Raw genomic sequence first — 18,715 nt, forward strand, 5'->3', positions numbered from 1 at the left:
AGTGGGTTAAGGATTCGGTGTTGCCACGAGCTGTGGTGTAGGTTGCAGACACGGCTCGGATCCTGTGCTGCTGTGGCTCTGGCGCAGGCCGGTGGCTACAGCTCCGATTTGACCCCTAGCCTGGGAACCTCCATGTGCCATGGGAAGCAGCCCTAGAAAACGCAAAAAGACACACACACAAAAGTATTACTTATTTGTTCTTTGATGCAGAAAGTAAGATGTGTAAATCCATACACCTGTTTTTAATCAATTTACCAAACAAGCCAAGAAATTATTTGGGTCCGTAATAGAGGTGTGAACAAACCCCTCATGCATCTACTGGCCAACCTTTTCTCTTAGGTCTTCATCATAAAACAGGTACATGAACATACCAGCCAGATAATCGACATAAAATTTTAAAACATTAAATTCTTCTTGTCAAAGGCTACGTGGGTGCTATAAAGAGAGCAGGGGTACTTCTCTGTGCCACTTTTAACTTGCTGTAAGTTTTCAGGCTCAACGAGAGTTGGAGCTAAAAGGAAAATCCAGTCAGGGGTGAGTGGTGGTAAATGCAGCTAGGGCAAACTCTAACCATAGGATAATTTTATTTATTTTTTTTATTGTTTTTTTTTATGTTTGTTTGTTTGGTTTGGTTTGTCTTTTGAGGGCCGCACCCGCGGCATATGGAGGTCCCAGGCTGGGGGTCTAATGGGAGCTGTTGCCGCTGGCCTACGCCACAGCCGCAGCAATGCCAGATCCAAGTGGCGTCTGCAACCTACACCACAGCTCACAGCAGCGCCGGCTCCTTAACCCACGGAGCGGAGCGAGGCCAAGGATGGAACCTGCAACCTCATGGTTCCTCGTCGGGATCGTTTTTCACTGTGCCACGACCAGGAAGTCCCCATAGAATAATTTTAAAACAAGTTACTGTATTTCAAAAGGTTCTCTTGCTGCTTACTTAGCCCACAGTTTTGCAGAGGAGACAAGCTCTTAGCGAGCAGCACCCTCTTCTTTGTCCTTTTGATCCTTGCATCCCACGCCTAGACACCTGAGCACCTGAGTGGTCGCAAAAGGCTGGTGGGAGGCCCCCTCTCTGCAGGGACCCCTCCCCCAGCGCTTTTCTTCCCCTTGCCCTTTTATATCCCTAATCTCCCACACCACCAGGAGCAGCACGGGGGCCGGGTTGGGGGGGGAAGCATCATCTTTGGAATTAGTTGCGAAGGGAAGAGAAACACTTCAGTTAATTTTTTTCCCCTTCTCACAGTCTGAACTCTGACTTAGGTGCCCTTCCTGGGACAAGTGCCTGAGCACATAGGAGCTGGCAGTGGTCAATGCCCACCAGTGCCTGAGCACATAGGAGCTGGCCTCCCACCACAGTGGGACCTGCCAGCTTGCTCATAGACCTCACATGGTTTTATAGTCTAGCTATTTTCAAGCCACTGTTAACTGTTTAAATGCATACCATGAGCCTATTTATTCTTCTTTTGTCTGGACTTCCAACAGCTATTACCTTTATGAAAATTTAAATTTTTCAGCTTCCATTTGAATAAACACTCCATAATTTCCTAAATCTATAGCAGATAGTAATCTTTCTCACTTCGGCTTTTATTCCATCCACTTTCACCACACCTGGTGACAGTATCACCTAAAGACGCTGGAGCAAATATCCAGCTGTTACCATAGAAACTCTCCCCCAGCATCCTCAATTACCATGTCCCACATCTGTACTTAGTCCACAGGCTAATCATCACCATGTATGACAGTTTCGTAGTACATTGTTCCAGCTCATATCTTATTGATTTCTTTTGATGATTTTCTCCCATTGTTTCGGAAGACAAACTGAACTAAGTTGTCATGGAACATTTGATTAGTGCCATGAATAATGTTCCATTTAACACTAGTCACCATAATTTTGTGTTAAGGTGACCATTAATTGAAGATAATCAAGTATAACTCTATCTTAAATCTTCAAGCCTTGGATTTGGTTCTGTGATAGATTGAAAGATGTTTTCCATTTGATCTAGATGGTATCTCTGTGTTACCTTCACAGTTAAGTGAGGATTATATTATGCTAAGAGAAAACTGTATGAAAATATTCTTCTATAAAAATGAGAAACTTGGTATTTTTGATGATAGCTATTTCCTACTTTTAGGTCATGAGAGAATTTTAAAATGAAAGCTTTTTTATGCAGGGAGATCAAAACTGCTGCCTTTCTAATTTACTTTTTCTCATAAATTCATGGACACTGATGGTAAAATAGTGCCTGGTGAAATATATTGACATGAAATATTTTAAATTGTGCTGATTGGACATTAGAAAGGAAGAGGTAAAGAGGCTGGGCTCTTGGGGTAATCCTCAAGAGTACATTTTGCTTTTGTAGAATTACAGCCCTGGAGAGATTGTAGGTTTTTGGGGGTTTTTGTTGCTGGGGGGGGTATTTTTTTCATAAAAATTTTAGTTCATTTGCCTATAATTTTTTCATCGTCAGTATACATGTTTGTGATTTAAAGGACTATCATGAATATTATTTTTTTATCATTATAGTAATTACTGGAAAAGTACTTTTCCATTCATGTGATTCAGAAAGACTTATTACATTAGTGAATATATGGTTTAGAGTTATATTTCATAAGGAAAATAGTTCATAAGGTAAATTCATTTTTGCAATATGTTGTAATTACAGAAATGAGCTATAGACTTTTTTTTCAGGAACTTGTATATTTCAAGTTTGTACACCCATTATTTTAAAAAAGAATTTGCTTTTACAAACCTTTATAGTAAAAGAATTATGGATTTTTTTTCTCTGAAATTTATTACATCTCCTGTTCTCAGCAGATAAACCATTAATGGGCATTATTTTTAACTTCTAGTTATGACCTTCTCTGGTAAAAGAAATAATGAATAAAATTCAGCAGATGCTTTATAAAATTAGTAATTTAATTTCATAAAGGTGATACTAAAAGATTTTCTTTTACCAAGATAAATGGAGAGATGAATATTCTAAGACAAATTCTTTGAAATACAAACTCTGATTTTATAATATGTGTACCTTGCATTTTTCAACATTCTGCCTCATTTGATTATTATTTCACATTATTATATATTTAACTGTATTAAAAGGCTATCAGACATAATAAAATACAGGAGAAGTTGGATAGCCTTATTTCTCAGTTCAGGAAAAGCAATTTATTGTTCATCCAGTTAATACTAATTTACCACATGTAATGTATTTAGTCATTCTGGTAAGTAATAAATGCAAAAGAATACATATGCTACTCTCTCCATGAATCATAACCTCATATCTTACATCATTGATGAATGACCATTCCCTGCTTGCTTGCTGTATTCACCGTTTGGGTATCTGTCATTGATGTGAGGGAGAGATTAGTTTGTGTATCTTTGTTTTGTTTTTTTTTTTTTTTTTTGACATGTGATTCTGAAGACCCTTCAGCTTGAATTACGTAGTTCTTCCATCCACAAATATGGCTGAAAGTTGAACTTGACATGGATCAATATGATCTGGGCTAAATATCTAAATGTGACTGATTATGTTAGCATCATGTCCACAGATCAATATTGAGTTTTTTTATAAGCCTGACTCTATAATTGGGTTTAATCAATAAACTTTTGTCTCCTTTCCTTTGCAATTTTAGGGTTGTACCATACAGGTTTTTAAAAACTACATTTAGCTTACATTTAGGACTCTGCTCCTTATGATGACCAGAGATGAGATCTATCTGTGAATTTTAAGGAACAATGGAGCCTCAGCTCTACCATTGTGAAGAGAGCCCACTTTTATCTTGATAACTGATTGCCTGCCCAATATGCACTACCTCTCTATCAGAGCTAATGTAGTAACACCCCAGCACTCCTTTGGGGTGGTGTGTGGCTCTCTCTCTCTATCCTTCGTAAATAACTCACATTGAAGACTTTGACAAAACATACCATTAATGAAAGCAATCATAAAAGCTTGCCTTTTGATAAACCCGCAGGGTCTACAGGCGTTGAAAGATGCAATCTGTAAAGAACAATAAATTTGGGCCTTTGATTGAAGTGCCATTTGGGACATTATGCTTTGTCTGCATATTTGCACAAACATGATGCGCCCTTTTTCCTGCCTCTTAAACTTGAAGCCTGAGAGCATTCATTGCCATTTCTACATTAAAGTTGGTCCAGCTAAAAGCTCCCTACAAAAAAAAGACTGGAAGTGATCCAGCTAAAGTCAGTGTGTTCATTTGTGCCCTAGTTTGCCATTTGGAAAGCAGGCCCCTAGCCATCGTTGTGGGTTTGTTATGAATAGGCCTGGGTTCTTTTCCAGGCAGTTCCTTCAGTAAATATATACTTAAAATATATCAACTTTTCTTAAAATTGGGGGGAAAAATCTGTTTCTGTGATGGATATTTGAAATAGTTCTGAATGAAAATATAATTTCCTCATTCCAAGTGATTGGCTGGCAGATTTTTCTCTGTCACTTTTTTTTAGGCTCCAAAAAAAATGCTGCAGTTTACGTTAAATACCCTGAATTCTTGGCATCATATTTTATGTAATGGAAAGAAGTCATCTGTTCTCATGAGGCATGCATTTTGTGTTGTTCAAAAACCACACTTGCTTGTTATTAAACCAGAAAAATAAATGTATTGCACATGCTTTTCTGAATTTACAGATGCAGATCGTTTTCAGAAACATGGTATGGATGAGTTTATTTCTGCGAATCCCTGCAAGCTTGACCACGCCTTCCTTTTTAGAATCCTCCAGAGGCAGACTTTGGATCACAGACTGAATGATTCCTATTCTTGCTTGGTTAGTACAAATCTGTCTATCTTGTCCCTATAGGTTAGAGTGAAAGATTTTTAAAAATGAGACATACTTGCTAGGAATCGGCCTTTTATCCCTGACTCATTTAATAACTATAGTTGGAGTTAGGGATAAAGGATTCCAATCGATTGCTTCCCAATTTGAAAATTATACACTTGAAGACCACTGCTGTGCCACTCAATAGACAGGAGAATGGACTCGAACAGACACTGAACTGCAGTTTCTCAGTCCCTCTGGAGAAGGTGGGATGAAAATAGAAGGCTTTAATAAAGGTTAAAAAAAAAAAAAAACCCAAACAAAACACCTCTATGATAGGATTTACTAACACCTATACAGACATTATAAGGTTTAAATTCTGCTCACCAAATGGTGATACCATTCCTGTCTCTCTCTTGTCCCCAGAAAGATAACCTAAGTGACAAGAGAAAGAAACACTGGGATAAACAACAAGGACTGTATATAACAAAGGGAACTTGAGTTTCATCTAACCCTCCAAAGATAACTTGAGTTCCTTAAAAAAAAAAAAATTAGGTAGTTAAACTGCTACTTTAAACCAGCCAAATTTGGGGATACAAAGTAAAATTTACATTTAGAAGGAATGCTTGACTCCTTAGAACGTGGGCATTAGACTAGAGCCGAAGAATCATACGTGCCTTTAAATCCAAGGATTTCTTTTGTTTTTGACAATTCCTCTGGAATTTCTCCAGGCAAAATATCCCAACTTCTCTCACCACTAGGTTTCTTGGCTACTGATCACAGTAGCTGCATTCGATGAAGTTACACTCTCTTTAAAATTTTAGGGAGTTCCCTAGTGGCTCCGCAGATTGAGGATCCAGTGTTGTCATTGCTACAGCTCGGGTCACCACTGTGACGCAGGTTCCACCCCTAGCCCAGGAATTTCTGCATGCTAGGGGCATGGCCAATGAATAAATGAATGAAAGAAATTTTAGACAGGATGTACTCTCAGCTTATCAGAGGTGTTTCTGGAAGAAATGAAACAACTTACAGCTATGATCATTCTGATCATATAATTCATTTATAGACTCTTTGTTAGGTACCTGTTACTCAACCTGTAATTACGTAGTTTAAACTTGATCCAGCCCAAACTTTACAATTACATGGAGGGTAAAACAATTCATTATAGAACTCTAACGCCTCTCTCCGTGGACAAGCACACATTGAACAGTCATCATTAAGGCATGCTTTTTCTCTTGGATTCCCCTCCATGGGGTTCCTGAATTGTCAAGAGCTGTTTTGATTATACGGATGATCCAAGGGTCATAGGGAGTGTGAGGAGAACACTGCCGTGTGCCTTCAGCGGCACCTAGACGGTAGGTGCGATTGGAACGTGTTTCAGGGCAGGATGACCTTGATGTAAATCATGACACAGCCGCTGATCTGCCCTGTGGTCTTGAGCAGTTCACTGAACACCTCTGATTTTAGCTTTTAAATCGGTAGCACAGAGATCATCATGACTGCCCTGCGTGAGGGTTCTAACTAGTGAGGCTGTACAGCGCATGTCCAGGACAGTGCCTGTACCACCACCACCATTTTTTCGCCTTCCTTTTTATTTGTTTTGTTTATTGCAGCCTCATCTTTTGGCATGTCTCGATATTCTTTTCCTTCTCTTGCATGATTATGCTGCCCCTCCTTTGAAAACCTCCATTCCCCCTTCTTTCTCTTTTGTATCTAAATTAAACCGTATAATCCACAGAAATATTTTATAAACCAGCTCTACCTAACCTTGCCCTCTTTTGTTAGCCAAGCTGGCTGCCTGATGGTTTAGTCAGCACTCACACACCCCCAGCAGATCATTTCAAGAGAACCAGAGCCACTGCTTTTTCATATTGGTCATAGAAAGACAATGGAATGAGAACAATACCACTAATATTTATATACCGAAATAGGACATGTTTATCACTGCTCGACTTACTGAAATTCTCTTAGTTCATTTTATAAAATACTTTTGGAAATGAGGCCGTTTCAGTTATCACCGTGACTCCTTTGCCATTCTCTTTTTAATTGATTCGTACAGAGTTTCAGGTTTTTTGGAATGTCATTCTTTGCGACTGACAGTTTAGATCCTGTGAACAAATCAGACTGATTTTGAGTGACACTGGAGAAGGCCAGGTTGCCCATGCCTCACTGTGGCAATAAGGATAGTGTGAGGCTGTCACTGGCTCAAATCAAGTTCCAGAACTGATGACATTCACTCTTTTGAAAACAGTATGAAACACACATACTATGAGGAAAAAATATTGTCAGAAGACGCTGTAATGCAGCTTCTGGTCATAAAGCCTAACAACGCCTCCAGAAAAGCAAAACCTAGTACGGAAAAGAAAAACATCTTTTTCTCTGTTCTTCTTTTTGCAGGGTTGGTTTAGCCCTGGACAGGTCTTCGTGTTAGACGAGTACTGTGCCCGTTATGGCGTGAGGGGCTGTCACCGACATCTCTGCTACCTTACAGAACTGATGGAACATTCAGAAAATGGTGCTGTCATTGACCCAACCCTGCTCCATTACAGCTTTGCATTCTGCGCTTCTCATGTGCACGGCAACAGGTATTTTTACTTGCAAACACACAGTGAAATGTGGAGGGTTGACTTGGGAAGAGAGAAAAATGTACTTTGCCATTATCACCTGGTAACAGATTTTAAATAGCAAACACTTGTAAGAGAAAAAGAAAAAAAAAAAAAAACCACAAAGGAAAAATGTACATCAATCTGCTGTTGATTTAGGTGGGCTGCACTTTATGTTTCTTTTTGCCATCAAAGCCTCTCGAAACAGAATATGAGATTAAAAGTTGCCTTTTAGTTCTTATGTCCCACCTGGTACTAGGGTTCACACAGCTCAAGGGTCCTCTCTGTTTCTGTTGTAATGCATATGTTTGGCTGGGTAGGGTTTGTTGATATGTTTGTGTAAACCTGATGCTGCTTGCTTTTCCACTGGGGAAGAAGCTGCTGTGGATAAAGCGAGAAAAAGAATGGACTTCCGTAGAGTCTCCTAGTTCCTTCCCTAACCTACGCTTTAGGAACACTTTAGGGTCCCGTTTTAGCCCTCTGAGCTCACCTCTGGCTTTACCAAAAGGGCCAAAAAAAAAAAAAAAAAAAACAATCACCTAATGCAGGCCCCCATATCTATGCACCTCTGAACTTAAAAATCTTTCTGCGTCACTTCCTCTTTAATCTTGTCCCAGGGAAACTTTGCTACCTAGGGCTCCTCCCGTGAAGGAGCTAACTCAAGCAAACACTACAAACCTTTTATGTGAGGGTATCTTAGAAACGTCGTCATCGTGTTTATTCATCTCATCCCCTTTTTACCGTGTTTCAGCCATTATTCCGCCTCCCTCTCTCTATATTTCCTTTCTTCCCACAAGCCTAAGCTTCACTTAGTTAGCCTCACGACCTAACAGAGTGGTAATACTTACTACCTACGTGTGGTAGGGCAAGCTTCTGAGGCTAGTTGTGTCTCTACTTCCGTGCCTGTGAGTAAGACCTAAGATAGTTTCTTTCAGAAATCTTAAGTTGTGATAAGGATTAAATGCTTTAATGTGTATCACGCACTTAGAACAATGCCTGGCTTGGAGTGGTTGAAAGCATGCAAAGGGATAGTTCACACTGACACTTAGATATTATTATCCTGTCAAGCTACCTTTCCATTGTTCTTTTCATCTTCCCAGGCAAACTCCTCTCTCCATTTCCCCGGTTCGGCTCCCAGCTCCTCACTTGCTGGTGAGGCTGCAAGAAGTGGGTTGTCTTCTCCAGCTGCACCCTCCTTTCTCTCATGGGGAAGTTGGTCCTCTGGGCTGTCCAAGACCCTGTGCTCTTGCAAATGCTGTTCTTCTTCCCTGGCGCAGCTATCCCGCTCTCCTCTTTTTTATTTTATCATTGTAAAAGAAACCTTGGGCCATCTCTTTGCGAATAGTTCTTGTTTCTCCAGACCCCGCATACAGCATAACATTTTTTTCTCACTGCTGTTCTTGAACTTGCTCTCTTCTTGCTGAGAGTTTTTCTACTTCAGTGAAAAATTCTACTTCAGTGATCTTGCCACTTTCCACAACTTCAACTGTGACCTCTCTTTATACAGATAATTCCAACCCAATTATTCTCCTAAACTACAGATCTCTGTCTACAGCCAGCAGCTTGAATGTTCTCCTGACACTTTAAACTCTTCATGTTTAAAATGAAATCCATCATCTCATGAAACCAGTGTCTATACCTCTTTGAGCTCCTAGTAGAGTGCCTGACAAAAAGTAACACTCCTGGCACAAAGTAAGTGTTCAGTAAATATTTGATGAATGAATGAATGAACGAATGACTTTATTGTGTTACTATTGCTTCCAATAATGACCCATTCGTTTTTCATTTATTTTTTCCTTTTACCCCAACCCCATTTTCTTGCCAGTGTCAGTATTCTGTCTTTACCGTATTGCTAGGATTTGTCTCTCTTTTACCTTTTGTATTGTATCCATCCTAATTCTAGCCTTCATTTTTTTTCATGCTTCTATTTTTATTTATCTCTCTACTGCTTTTCCTCCCCACAGATTAGCAATCACCTTCAAAATTAAAGATGAACCACTACTGTACTCCTTTTAAAAAACCTTCCATGATTCTCATTTCATTAATAAAATAAAAATAAATTACAAGCCAGAGTGTCAGGGTTTTCCCAACATCATCATGTTGTATCTACCCAGTTGGAAGTGTCCTGTTCTTCTCTACATAACCTTTATCCCAGACAACCCGTTTACCCTCCCTGAAAGGTTTCTCTTTTTCCAAGTTTTCAGCGGTCAGTATCACAAAATTTCTCTGAAGACTCATGTTAACGCAAGCAAATGCTACAAACCTTTTATCTGTAGTTATAAACTTTTTATCATGTGTACTTGTCTACTAAATACACACATACACACACACACACACATCCCTACACCTGCTTCTACTGCACTAGATCATATTCTGAAGGCAAAAACTACTTCTTGCTCACCTGTTGGCCTCTGTATGCCTTACCACAGAGCCTCGCACATTGCAGGTACAGAGGAAGCACTTGCTCAAGTCCCTACGGTTGCCTTTCCTCATCCCACAATAAAACAAGACTGATCCTAATCTCAGAATCTGTTCAGGCTTTTTCCTCATTACAGAACCCAGCTTTACTTGGAAATTAGGGGAGGCTGACAGAGTGTAGTCGCTTTTCTTTTACCCCAAACTAATCCCTCTGCACTCCACAAACTTTGGGTGAGTTTAGGTAAGGTGACGGAGGAGCAGGACGGGACAGTTAGGATACCAGGATGGCTAATCTTTGATAGTCAAAGTGAGGGACCGTTGTAGTAAAAGCTGTCTCTTCTCTCTCCAGGCTCCATCATATTTCCTCCTGACCAAAGGTTATCAAAATCTAGGCCTCCCAATGTTAGACAGCGCAAGAGAGAGAAGAAGGTTGCAGGGAAACAGATACACCCGGAGAGCACTGTATGATCAGGTTATTCTAGTCCTTAACACAGAAAGGTACAATTAAATTGAGGATATAAAGTGGGAAATTCAGCTAACATGCCCCTAAAATGTGTGTGTTTGAGACACATTTTAATGGAAAGTTACTGAGGCAACTGGGAGCTGCTGCCACTGCCTGGGAGGCAGCCTGATTTGAATCTACAGGTTGCCATAGTTACTTCCATCCTGTAAACTATTGTTTTCCTTATGATGGTGCACTGTGAAGTGCGATGGATGGTATGTTTATATAGCCATGCGTATGTTATACTTAATATGACACATGAAATCTATTTTCCAGGTTAAAACACGTACATATTCAGGTTTCTCTGTGTGGTGTTTTAGAACAGAATTTGGAGTCAGGGTCTAATTCAACATTTAGGTCACATGTAGCTTAAGAAAAAGAAAGGAAGGAGTGTAAGTTTTGGGGAAATTTGAACCTCAGTTTAGGGTAGAATTTTTATTTATTTATTATTTTTTTTTTAGAGCTGCACCTGTGGCATATGGAAATTCCCAGGCCTAGGGGTCGAATAGGAGCTGCAGCTGCCAGCCTACATCACAGCCACAGCATTGCCAGATCCCAGCTGCATCTGTGACCTACACTGCAGCTGGCGGCAATGCTGGATCCTTAACCCACTGAGTGAGGCCAGGGATTGAACCTGCATCCTCACGGATACTAGTCAGGTTTGTTATCACTGAGCTACAATGGGAACTCCTGTTGAAATGCTCCATCCAACATAACCCAAAAGATGTCATGTTTCCTATAATGACATTCAGAAATGTCGTACGGTTCACAATGAAAGAATTACAAGAGGCCAAAGATGTCTACTTGATTCTTGGCTTGGAAATTTGCAATGTGATCCATGTTGGGTAAATCACCTAACCTCTCTGGCACTGGGCCTTCTCATATGGGAAAGGGGAATACTAAGGCGAAGGTACTGGATAATTATAAAATAATGTGTCACTGTTGGTTGGTCATTATTCTCGTATTTTCCTTTTGTCAGCCAGCCACAAGAATGTGAATTTTGAGGGAAGGAAAACATGAAACCTAGGTCGTTACAGCTGTTAGACCTCATGCTAAGTGGGAATATTTCAGCATGTATGTAATTATACTCTGAATTTCCTTGTTCATAGAACATTCTGGGTTTTAGCAAGTGCCCCTTGTGAAAAGAAGCTTCTCTCTTCCATGTCTGTGGCATCTGATATTTATGCAGACTTCCGTTAAAAATGCTGTCAATGTCAAGTCTGCCTTTTCTATGGTGTTTGCCGTATTCTCTTTTTATGACCATTTTTCCATCTGTCAAGACACACACTCAAAGAGTCGTTTTACTCATTACCTGAACTGCCTCTGTCAAGAATTCAAAAGACCAGAAGACCGCCTTTTGTTACTGCCGGCGGCGAAGGACAGCAGGGCTGTGTGGATGGGAAACGTTTGCGGGAGCCCATCCCGTCACACGGCATGGAGTGCTCTAGGTGTGTCCCTTCTGTGCAGACACAGCATCTCTGAATAGCACCCTGAGTGTTTCAGGAATAAAAGAATAGAGTTAAACAGAAGAGGTCTGGCTGGTACTACGACTGAGGAAGAGAGAAAAAGAAAAGAAGAAAGGGAAAAATGAGTCAAGGACGGAAACCGAGACACTCCTGCTGGGCGCCAGCCCCGCTCGGAGGCGCCGCGGAGAGTGCGGCGGCTCGGCGTCGTCTGTGTGCTCGGGGTGGCGGGGAGGCGAAAAGAGACAGTGCCTGCGGGGCAGAGTTCTAGGATGATGTGTGTGCTCACACACACGCCAGGTTTGTGAGTCACGCTGCAGGTGGCGAAACTAAGGCCGAAACACAAAGTGGCTTTTTTGGCCCTGCTGAATGTAAGATAGCAGTGTAGACGCTGACTCTTGCACGATTCAGTAGGGCGTTCTTCGAGCTGCTTTCTATCCCACAGAGGCCACTCAGCCAGGCTCGCTTTCAAGAACCAGGGCCAGGGATCACGAGATGACTGTGGTTTATGTGTAGAGTCCTCCTCTGTTCTGTGAGTTCCAGACCATCTCATAGAGTCATAAGCAACCTTCGTGGGCACCAGTCACCTCACTGAATCACCTGCCTCCGTCTTGATAGATGAGGGCATTTCCTCTTGCCTGTCACTTCACAAATCACTCACCGTCTCACCTCTCCTCTTGGAGACAAGGATGCGCTTTTGAGTAAAAGCGTACAACAGTGCATCACATTAGGCTCATCAAGAATTTTCATTACCACTTCTTAACTCTGGTCTTTTGACATAGGACTTAGAGGAAGTGAGTATAAATGCCACACCCACTGTGACTCTAAAGACTTACTTCTGGGACAAAGGAGCAACTGGATAGTGGCACAGCAAGGTTAAACTTAGAGCGTGGCTGATCTGATGGATTTTACCCTGTGTGCCACGTGTGCAGAGGTAAAAAGGACAGTTGTCAATGAATGCCTTTTAAATACACACTGAGGAATCGGCTTTGACTTTTTCAGAAACTATAGAACAGCCCAAATCTGCCTCAGTCAAACTATCTACCCCCATCCAACTTGGAGTTCAGGACTTAAGATAACCATGATTTTTATGGTAAGACAAAAACAAAGTGAGCAACGCGGGGAGAGACTTAGTATGTTGGAAATGGCACTGAGCTTGGAGTCAGAACATCCATCTTCCTGTCCAGGCTCCAACACTTGTGAGCTGTTTTATGTGGAGCAACTGGTCTTGTCTGAGCCTCAGTTTCCCCATCTCTTTCTTATAGATAATATCAATGCTACCTACCTGATACAGTTCCTGAGTAGGTCAACTATGATTATCTAAACATTTTGTAAGTGATAAAATATCACTTACATATCAAGTGATGATGTTTTATGTGCATATGGTAGTTAAATAAGCTTTGGGGCATTGCTCTGTAAGGAGAGTGGACTCTTGTAAAGGTGAGCTTTGGTAGTGGTCTTATAGCAGCCGACTAGGCAGATTTGAAGCAGGAAGGTGAGACTAGAAAACCATTGAGTAGATGCGTCAGTTCATCTGCCATTGTTTTCATTAGAAGGAGCGATGGGCATAACTGAAGCTATCTACAAAACAGAAACAGACTCACAGACATAAAGAACAGACCTGTGGTTGCCAAGGGAGAGGGGGAGGAAGTAGGAAGGGAGTGGAGTTTGGGGTGAGTATGCAAACTGCTACATTTAGGATGGATTAACAGTCAGGTCCTACTGTATAGCACAGGAATCTTCTTGAGATAGACCATGATGGAAGATAATATCAAAAAGGTATGTATAGGAGTTCCCATCATGGCTCAGCTGTTATGGAACCCGACTGGCATCCATGAGGACGTGGGTTTGATCCCTGGCCTCGCTCAGTGGGTTAAGGATCCCGCGTTGCCATGAGCTGTGGTGTGGGTTGCAGATGTGGCTCGGATCTTGTGTGGCTGTGGCATAGGCCAGCAGCTATAGCTCTGATTTGACTCCTAGCCTGGGAACCTCTGTATACTGTGAGGGCAGCCCTAAAAAGACAAAAAGTAGATCGATTTGTCTGTGGACATGATGCTAACTAACGTAATCGGTCATGTTTAGATGTTAAAATTCACTCAAAGGAACTCTAATTTTCTTTTTCGATGAAGAGTTATTTTAGAATTTCTAGGAAATTGAATCCTTTTTGGTTATTTACTTGAAAATCAATTTCTAACCTAATTTCTTTGTGTTTAGAGAATGTAATCTTATGATATTGGTTCTTCATAAGTCGAGACTTCTTTATGGACAGTTATGTGCTAGTTGTTAAATGTTTCATGTACATATTCAAATGTGTATATTCCGTAGCTGGATAAAGCAAGCAGGAGTTGTGTGGTTCAGGTCTTCTGAACTCTTAGTACTGTCTTACCTGCTTGATGGAGGGGGTTTATGTCCAAGATGAGTGAAGATCTGCTACTCCAGTGGTGTTTCTTCCTCTACTCCTGCCAGTTTTTGCTTTGTGTATTTCGAGGCTGTTCATTAAGCACATTCAAGTTTAAAAAGTATTAAATCTTCCTGATGAATGGAAATTATTATCGTGATTTAGCAACCCTTTTCATAATTAATAACGTATTTTTCATTAAAGTTTATTTAGATGGTTATTAGCATAGCCCTCTTTTGGTATTTATCTGATACATGTTTATTCTCTTAGCGTTTCTGTATTCTTGTGTCTTATAAATAGCAAACTGACTGATTTAATGATCAGAATATGACATTTCTGTTTTTTTCAGCAGTTTAGTCCATCTAGTTATCATGTGTATTAATATAAGTAAACTCATTTCTACCATTTTATTTTGGCATTGCTTTTTGGCCCATGCAGGTTAGGTCTCTGATCCTGTGGTACATTCCTTGGAACATAGCGGTAGAGCTTCCTTGGAATCAGCATTAGCCCCAAAGACAGTCCTGGCATTCACATTCATTCCTGCTTTGGGTTTAGCTTCTAGTTTGTTTGTACTTCCCTTCCCTTGGGAGAATTGTGTTTTGGGTTTTTGTTTTTTTGTTTCTTTTCTTTTTTTTAACTTTCTTATAAGTATAGCACAGTGTAGCATTTAATAGTATATTTGATACAGTTTATTTAGTATTTAGGTGTTTTGTAGTGAAGAGAGATTTTTGGAGTATCAAGCCAGTCTGCTATACTAGGAGCAGAAGTCACATGATAGAAATTAACATTTTGTAAAAAAACATTTGGACATCTCTAAGGACAGCTGCCTGGCACCCTCTGCGTAACTGCTGTGCTTCAGGGGCCGCTTGATTAACTTGTGCTCATCAACCACTTCTCAGCTTAGCTATCATTCCCAAAGGGAATCCTTGCCTCAAATCCAAACTGTCAGAGCTTTTATACTTTTGCCCTTCTTAAATGTAATGTATGCTTATTGTCTGCTTTTTCTTATGCCTTTCCCTATTATAAACTCTGAGGGCCAGAGTTATTTCTTTTGTGCTGATAATGTACCCCCAGGACCTGGCCAGTACTCAGTAAATGTTTGTTGCATAAGTAAATGAATGATACCGGACTGTCCCTTTACAAACTTTGCAGGTGCTGTGCTGGGGCACTTCATAAATAGAGCCTTCAGTGAAATGTCCTTGAGCAGATGGAGTGCGTTTTACGGCCTGTAGAAAGACTCCATGTAACCTGAAAGGTGGTGTCATTTTACAGCATCGCAATTAATAAATTAAGACAATGAAATACCCTTTTTCTGTATAAAATTGAAAATGATCATAACAAACGATAAAGACCCCAGTTGGTCAGGTCAGAGGGAGAGGAATAATTTCATGCCCTGTGGGTCAGAGTCTAAATTGGTAAGTGCTTTCTTAAGAAGCGGTTTTTGCAATATGTGTCAAATGCCTGAAAATACTATCTTATTTGTCGTAGCTTAGGCTATCGTGACAAAATGCTGTGCACTGGATGGCTTCAACAGCAAATGGCTTAAATAGTTTTGGACACCATCGGCCTGAGTTCAGGGTGTCAGTGTTGTTGGGTTTTGGGGAGGACCCTCATCCTGGTTTGTAGGTGGCTGCCTCCTCTCTTTGTTCTTAAGAAAAGAGAAAGATCGCAATCTTCCTCTTCTGATAAAGCCACCAATCCTATTAGATTGGTGCCCCAGCCCTATGACCTCATTCAACTCTAATTATTTCTCAAAAGCCTTGTCTCCAAATACAGTAATACTGGGTGTTCGGACTTCATCGTATGAGTTTTAGGGAAACACATTTCAGTCCATAGCATCATTTAACCTAATGATGTGCTTTTTATTTTTTATTTTTTAGGGCCACAAGTGCAGCATATGGAAGTTCCTAGGCTAGGGATTGAATTGAAGCTATAGCTGCCAGCCACAGCCACAGCCTCAGCAACACAGGATCCGAGCCATGTCTGCAGCTTCTACCACAGCTCATAGTGTCGCCAGATCCTTAACCCACTGAGAAGGAACAGGGTTTGAACCTGAGTCCTTATGCATACTAGCCAGGCTCATGACAACTGAGCCACAATGGGAACATCCCCTAACAATGTATTTTTAGGAATTTATCCCAAGGAAACAATCAGAGGAAGATTAAAAATATGTAAGATTAGTTCTTACAGCAGTATTTATGGTAGGGAAAAAAATGGGAAAAGTCTAAATTTCTACTAATGGAATATCGGATTAATTATAGTACATCTGTATAATGAAATATACTTCCATTAAAGAGCATATATTAGAATTTTTAAATGATGTGAGAAAATGTTTATGCTTCATTAAAAGAATCATAATTATAAATCAGAATGCGTAATATATGTAGAGATGTATAGAAAGCAGAATGGTATTTACAAGATGTTATTACCAGTTATTTCTGATCGAGGCATTTAAGAAAATTGCCTTTGTGTTTTTGTGAATTCTCCTCCCAAGCATTGTGTATGTGGCCCTTTAATAATAAAAAAAAAGTTATCTTAAGTAATATTTAGTATTAGGCAGAGTTGGCACTTATACCAGAGAACACTGTCAACCTTAATTCTGTCTATTTTAAAATCCTTTTGATATTTTATTTGTCTTGAATTCTAGAATTGTGCGCAGCAGTGATTTTAGTTGGGTTCCAGAGGGCAGTTATGACACACCTCGATAGCTGTCCTTGACCTGTCTGTCCATCACTATTTTACCACAAACACTAGGTCACAAGATCACATGTCTTCATAGTATCAGATTCCCGCTTTTTTTTTCTTTTTTTTTTTTTGTAGAAAACCTCCCCCCAAAAAATATAATGCAGTAGGAAATTCAAATATGGAAATATTTAGGAGGAAGGAAGGTTTAGAAAAAGAGAAAAATTTGATCCTTAAATTTCATTTCCAAGATATTTTCTCATAGAAAATCCATTTCTTCTATTTCAGTGACTGTATGGAGATAGAATTAATTTCTCACTCTGGATACTTAAATGTTTCAAGGGACGTAAAAGACACTGATGATGTGTTATATGACCATCCGCATGATACATCATTGTGTTTGAAACGCTAGGCGATGTTATAGTCTAGGTAGGAAAAATGAGAGAGTACTGTTTTCTCCCTCATCCTCCATCATTTCTTATTCTCGTGCTGTGTCCTCCTCTTTTTTTATTCCGTTCACAAATGGATATTGGTGGGAAATACACGAAGTGCAAAGTGACTTTTACCTGCTGTGCTGCAGGCAGAATTGACAATTCAGAAATACCACCCTCTAGGTGTCTCTCCCCTTCTCACTCTCTCTGGAGGAGGCTAAGATATCGTACATTCCTCATCAGAGAGGGCAGGTGAAAAGAAGCCTATAAGGAACTCAAAAGCACCACGAACTTTGGCATCTGCCCACTCTTGCTTGCAAAACATCTTTTACCACAAACCACCAAACAGCCGGGACAAGCTAACTTAGCTGAGAAGTTGGGGAGGGAGGGAGAGTGTGGGGTAAAGGAAATCTCTCTCATCGGTTTACCAGACTTTTCCACGCAGTGTGAACGCCTGCTGTATGTCTTCCCACAGGCCTCCTCAGCAATATGCCAACTCCTAGAGATCATAAAGCAAAGGGCACATTTCTCTCCAAGTATTTAAGTGCTGTCCCACTGATAAACGTGATTAAGAAAATAAACCATAGAACGTTAGCATTTTCTTTGAGTAAGAAGACAAATGCTCCATCAATAGTGGTGCTTTTTAAGTGGAAATTGTGGGGCGTTACCATGAATAAGTAATTCTGGAATGTGCTATTAAATTAAAACAAATGTAAACAGACTTCTTTACTATCAGCTTTCTCAGACTTCATGGTTGCACTGTGAACTTCCAACCAGGTCTCATGATTTGTGTTGTTTAAAAAAAAAAAAAAAATACATGGGCTGTTTCACCCTTTTGGTTGGAGGTCATAAATATGTTGACCGCCAGTAGACCGTCCTTGACTCAAATTCACCCAGATGACATGGGTAATAAACATGCCGGAATTAGTCTGTGTTGGTCTTATAGGCCGTTGGTATGCATTACACTGGGGGAAAAAGTAAGGACTGCAGAACGTGGGAACTGGGTATGGCCCAGTCTGGGCGGGCAACCAGGGTAGCCTTTATCTGAACCTTTAGGCAGATCCCTTCGTTGGTATTCTCCCTGGTGTTCACACAGCTGACTCGGCAATCCAGGGCATTCACTCTTTTCCTCCTCTCAGGTCTTTCTTGAAATAACAGTGTAATCATCCGTCCCCTTTATAGAAACTAATGTATTATTTGAACTACCCCCAAAGCCACCAGAGATCATAGAAAATCAATGGGTGATAGTGTGGATCCCTCTTGTTCTGGAGTTGTCTTTCCAGAACAGGTTTGGGCTTTTTTTGTTTGTTTTGTTTTGGTTTGGTTTTTTAGAGCTTATGTTCTTGTTACGGAAGAAATGGGTCATCATGACAAGGTGTCAAACGTATAGAAAGGATTCTGTTTGCTTTTAAAACGCTTAACCTGCCAGGTTGATGAGTAGCACAAA

General features: G+C 40.5%; 1 protein-coding gene across 34 annotated transcripts in view; it reads left to right on the plus strand.

The window, feature by feature from the left end:
- The window catches only part of CADPS2 (calcium dependent secretion activator 2), a 489,830-nt gene that overhangs the window by 335,157 nt on the left and 135,958 nt on the right, over window positions 1-18,715 (plus strand). For all 34 annotated transcript variants that reach the window (XR_014834387.1, XR_014834389.1, XR_014834384.1 and 31 more), the window contains 2 exons: window positions 4,644-4,780; window positions 7,169-7,356. Coding sequence is in view for 28 of the 34 variants with exons in the window: in XM_085005969.1 (XP_084862095.1) it covers window positions 4,644-4,780; window positions 7,169-7,356 (325 nt within the window). In the remaining 6 variants the exon portion in view is untranslated. The remainder of the gene's footprint in view (window positions 1-4,643; window positions 4,781-7,168; window positions 7,357-18,715) is intronic.

This window comes from Sus scrofa, chromosome 18, assembly GCF_054392235.1.
Source record: "Sus scrofa isolate SSC_HxYL_T2T_F1_AM1 chromosome 18, Sscrofa_HxYL_maternal_Yorkshire_Landrace_v2.0, whole genome shotgun sequence".
NCBI lineage: Eukaryota > Metazoa > Chordata > Mammalia > Artiodactyla > Suidae > Sus > Sus scrofa.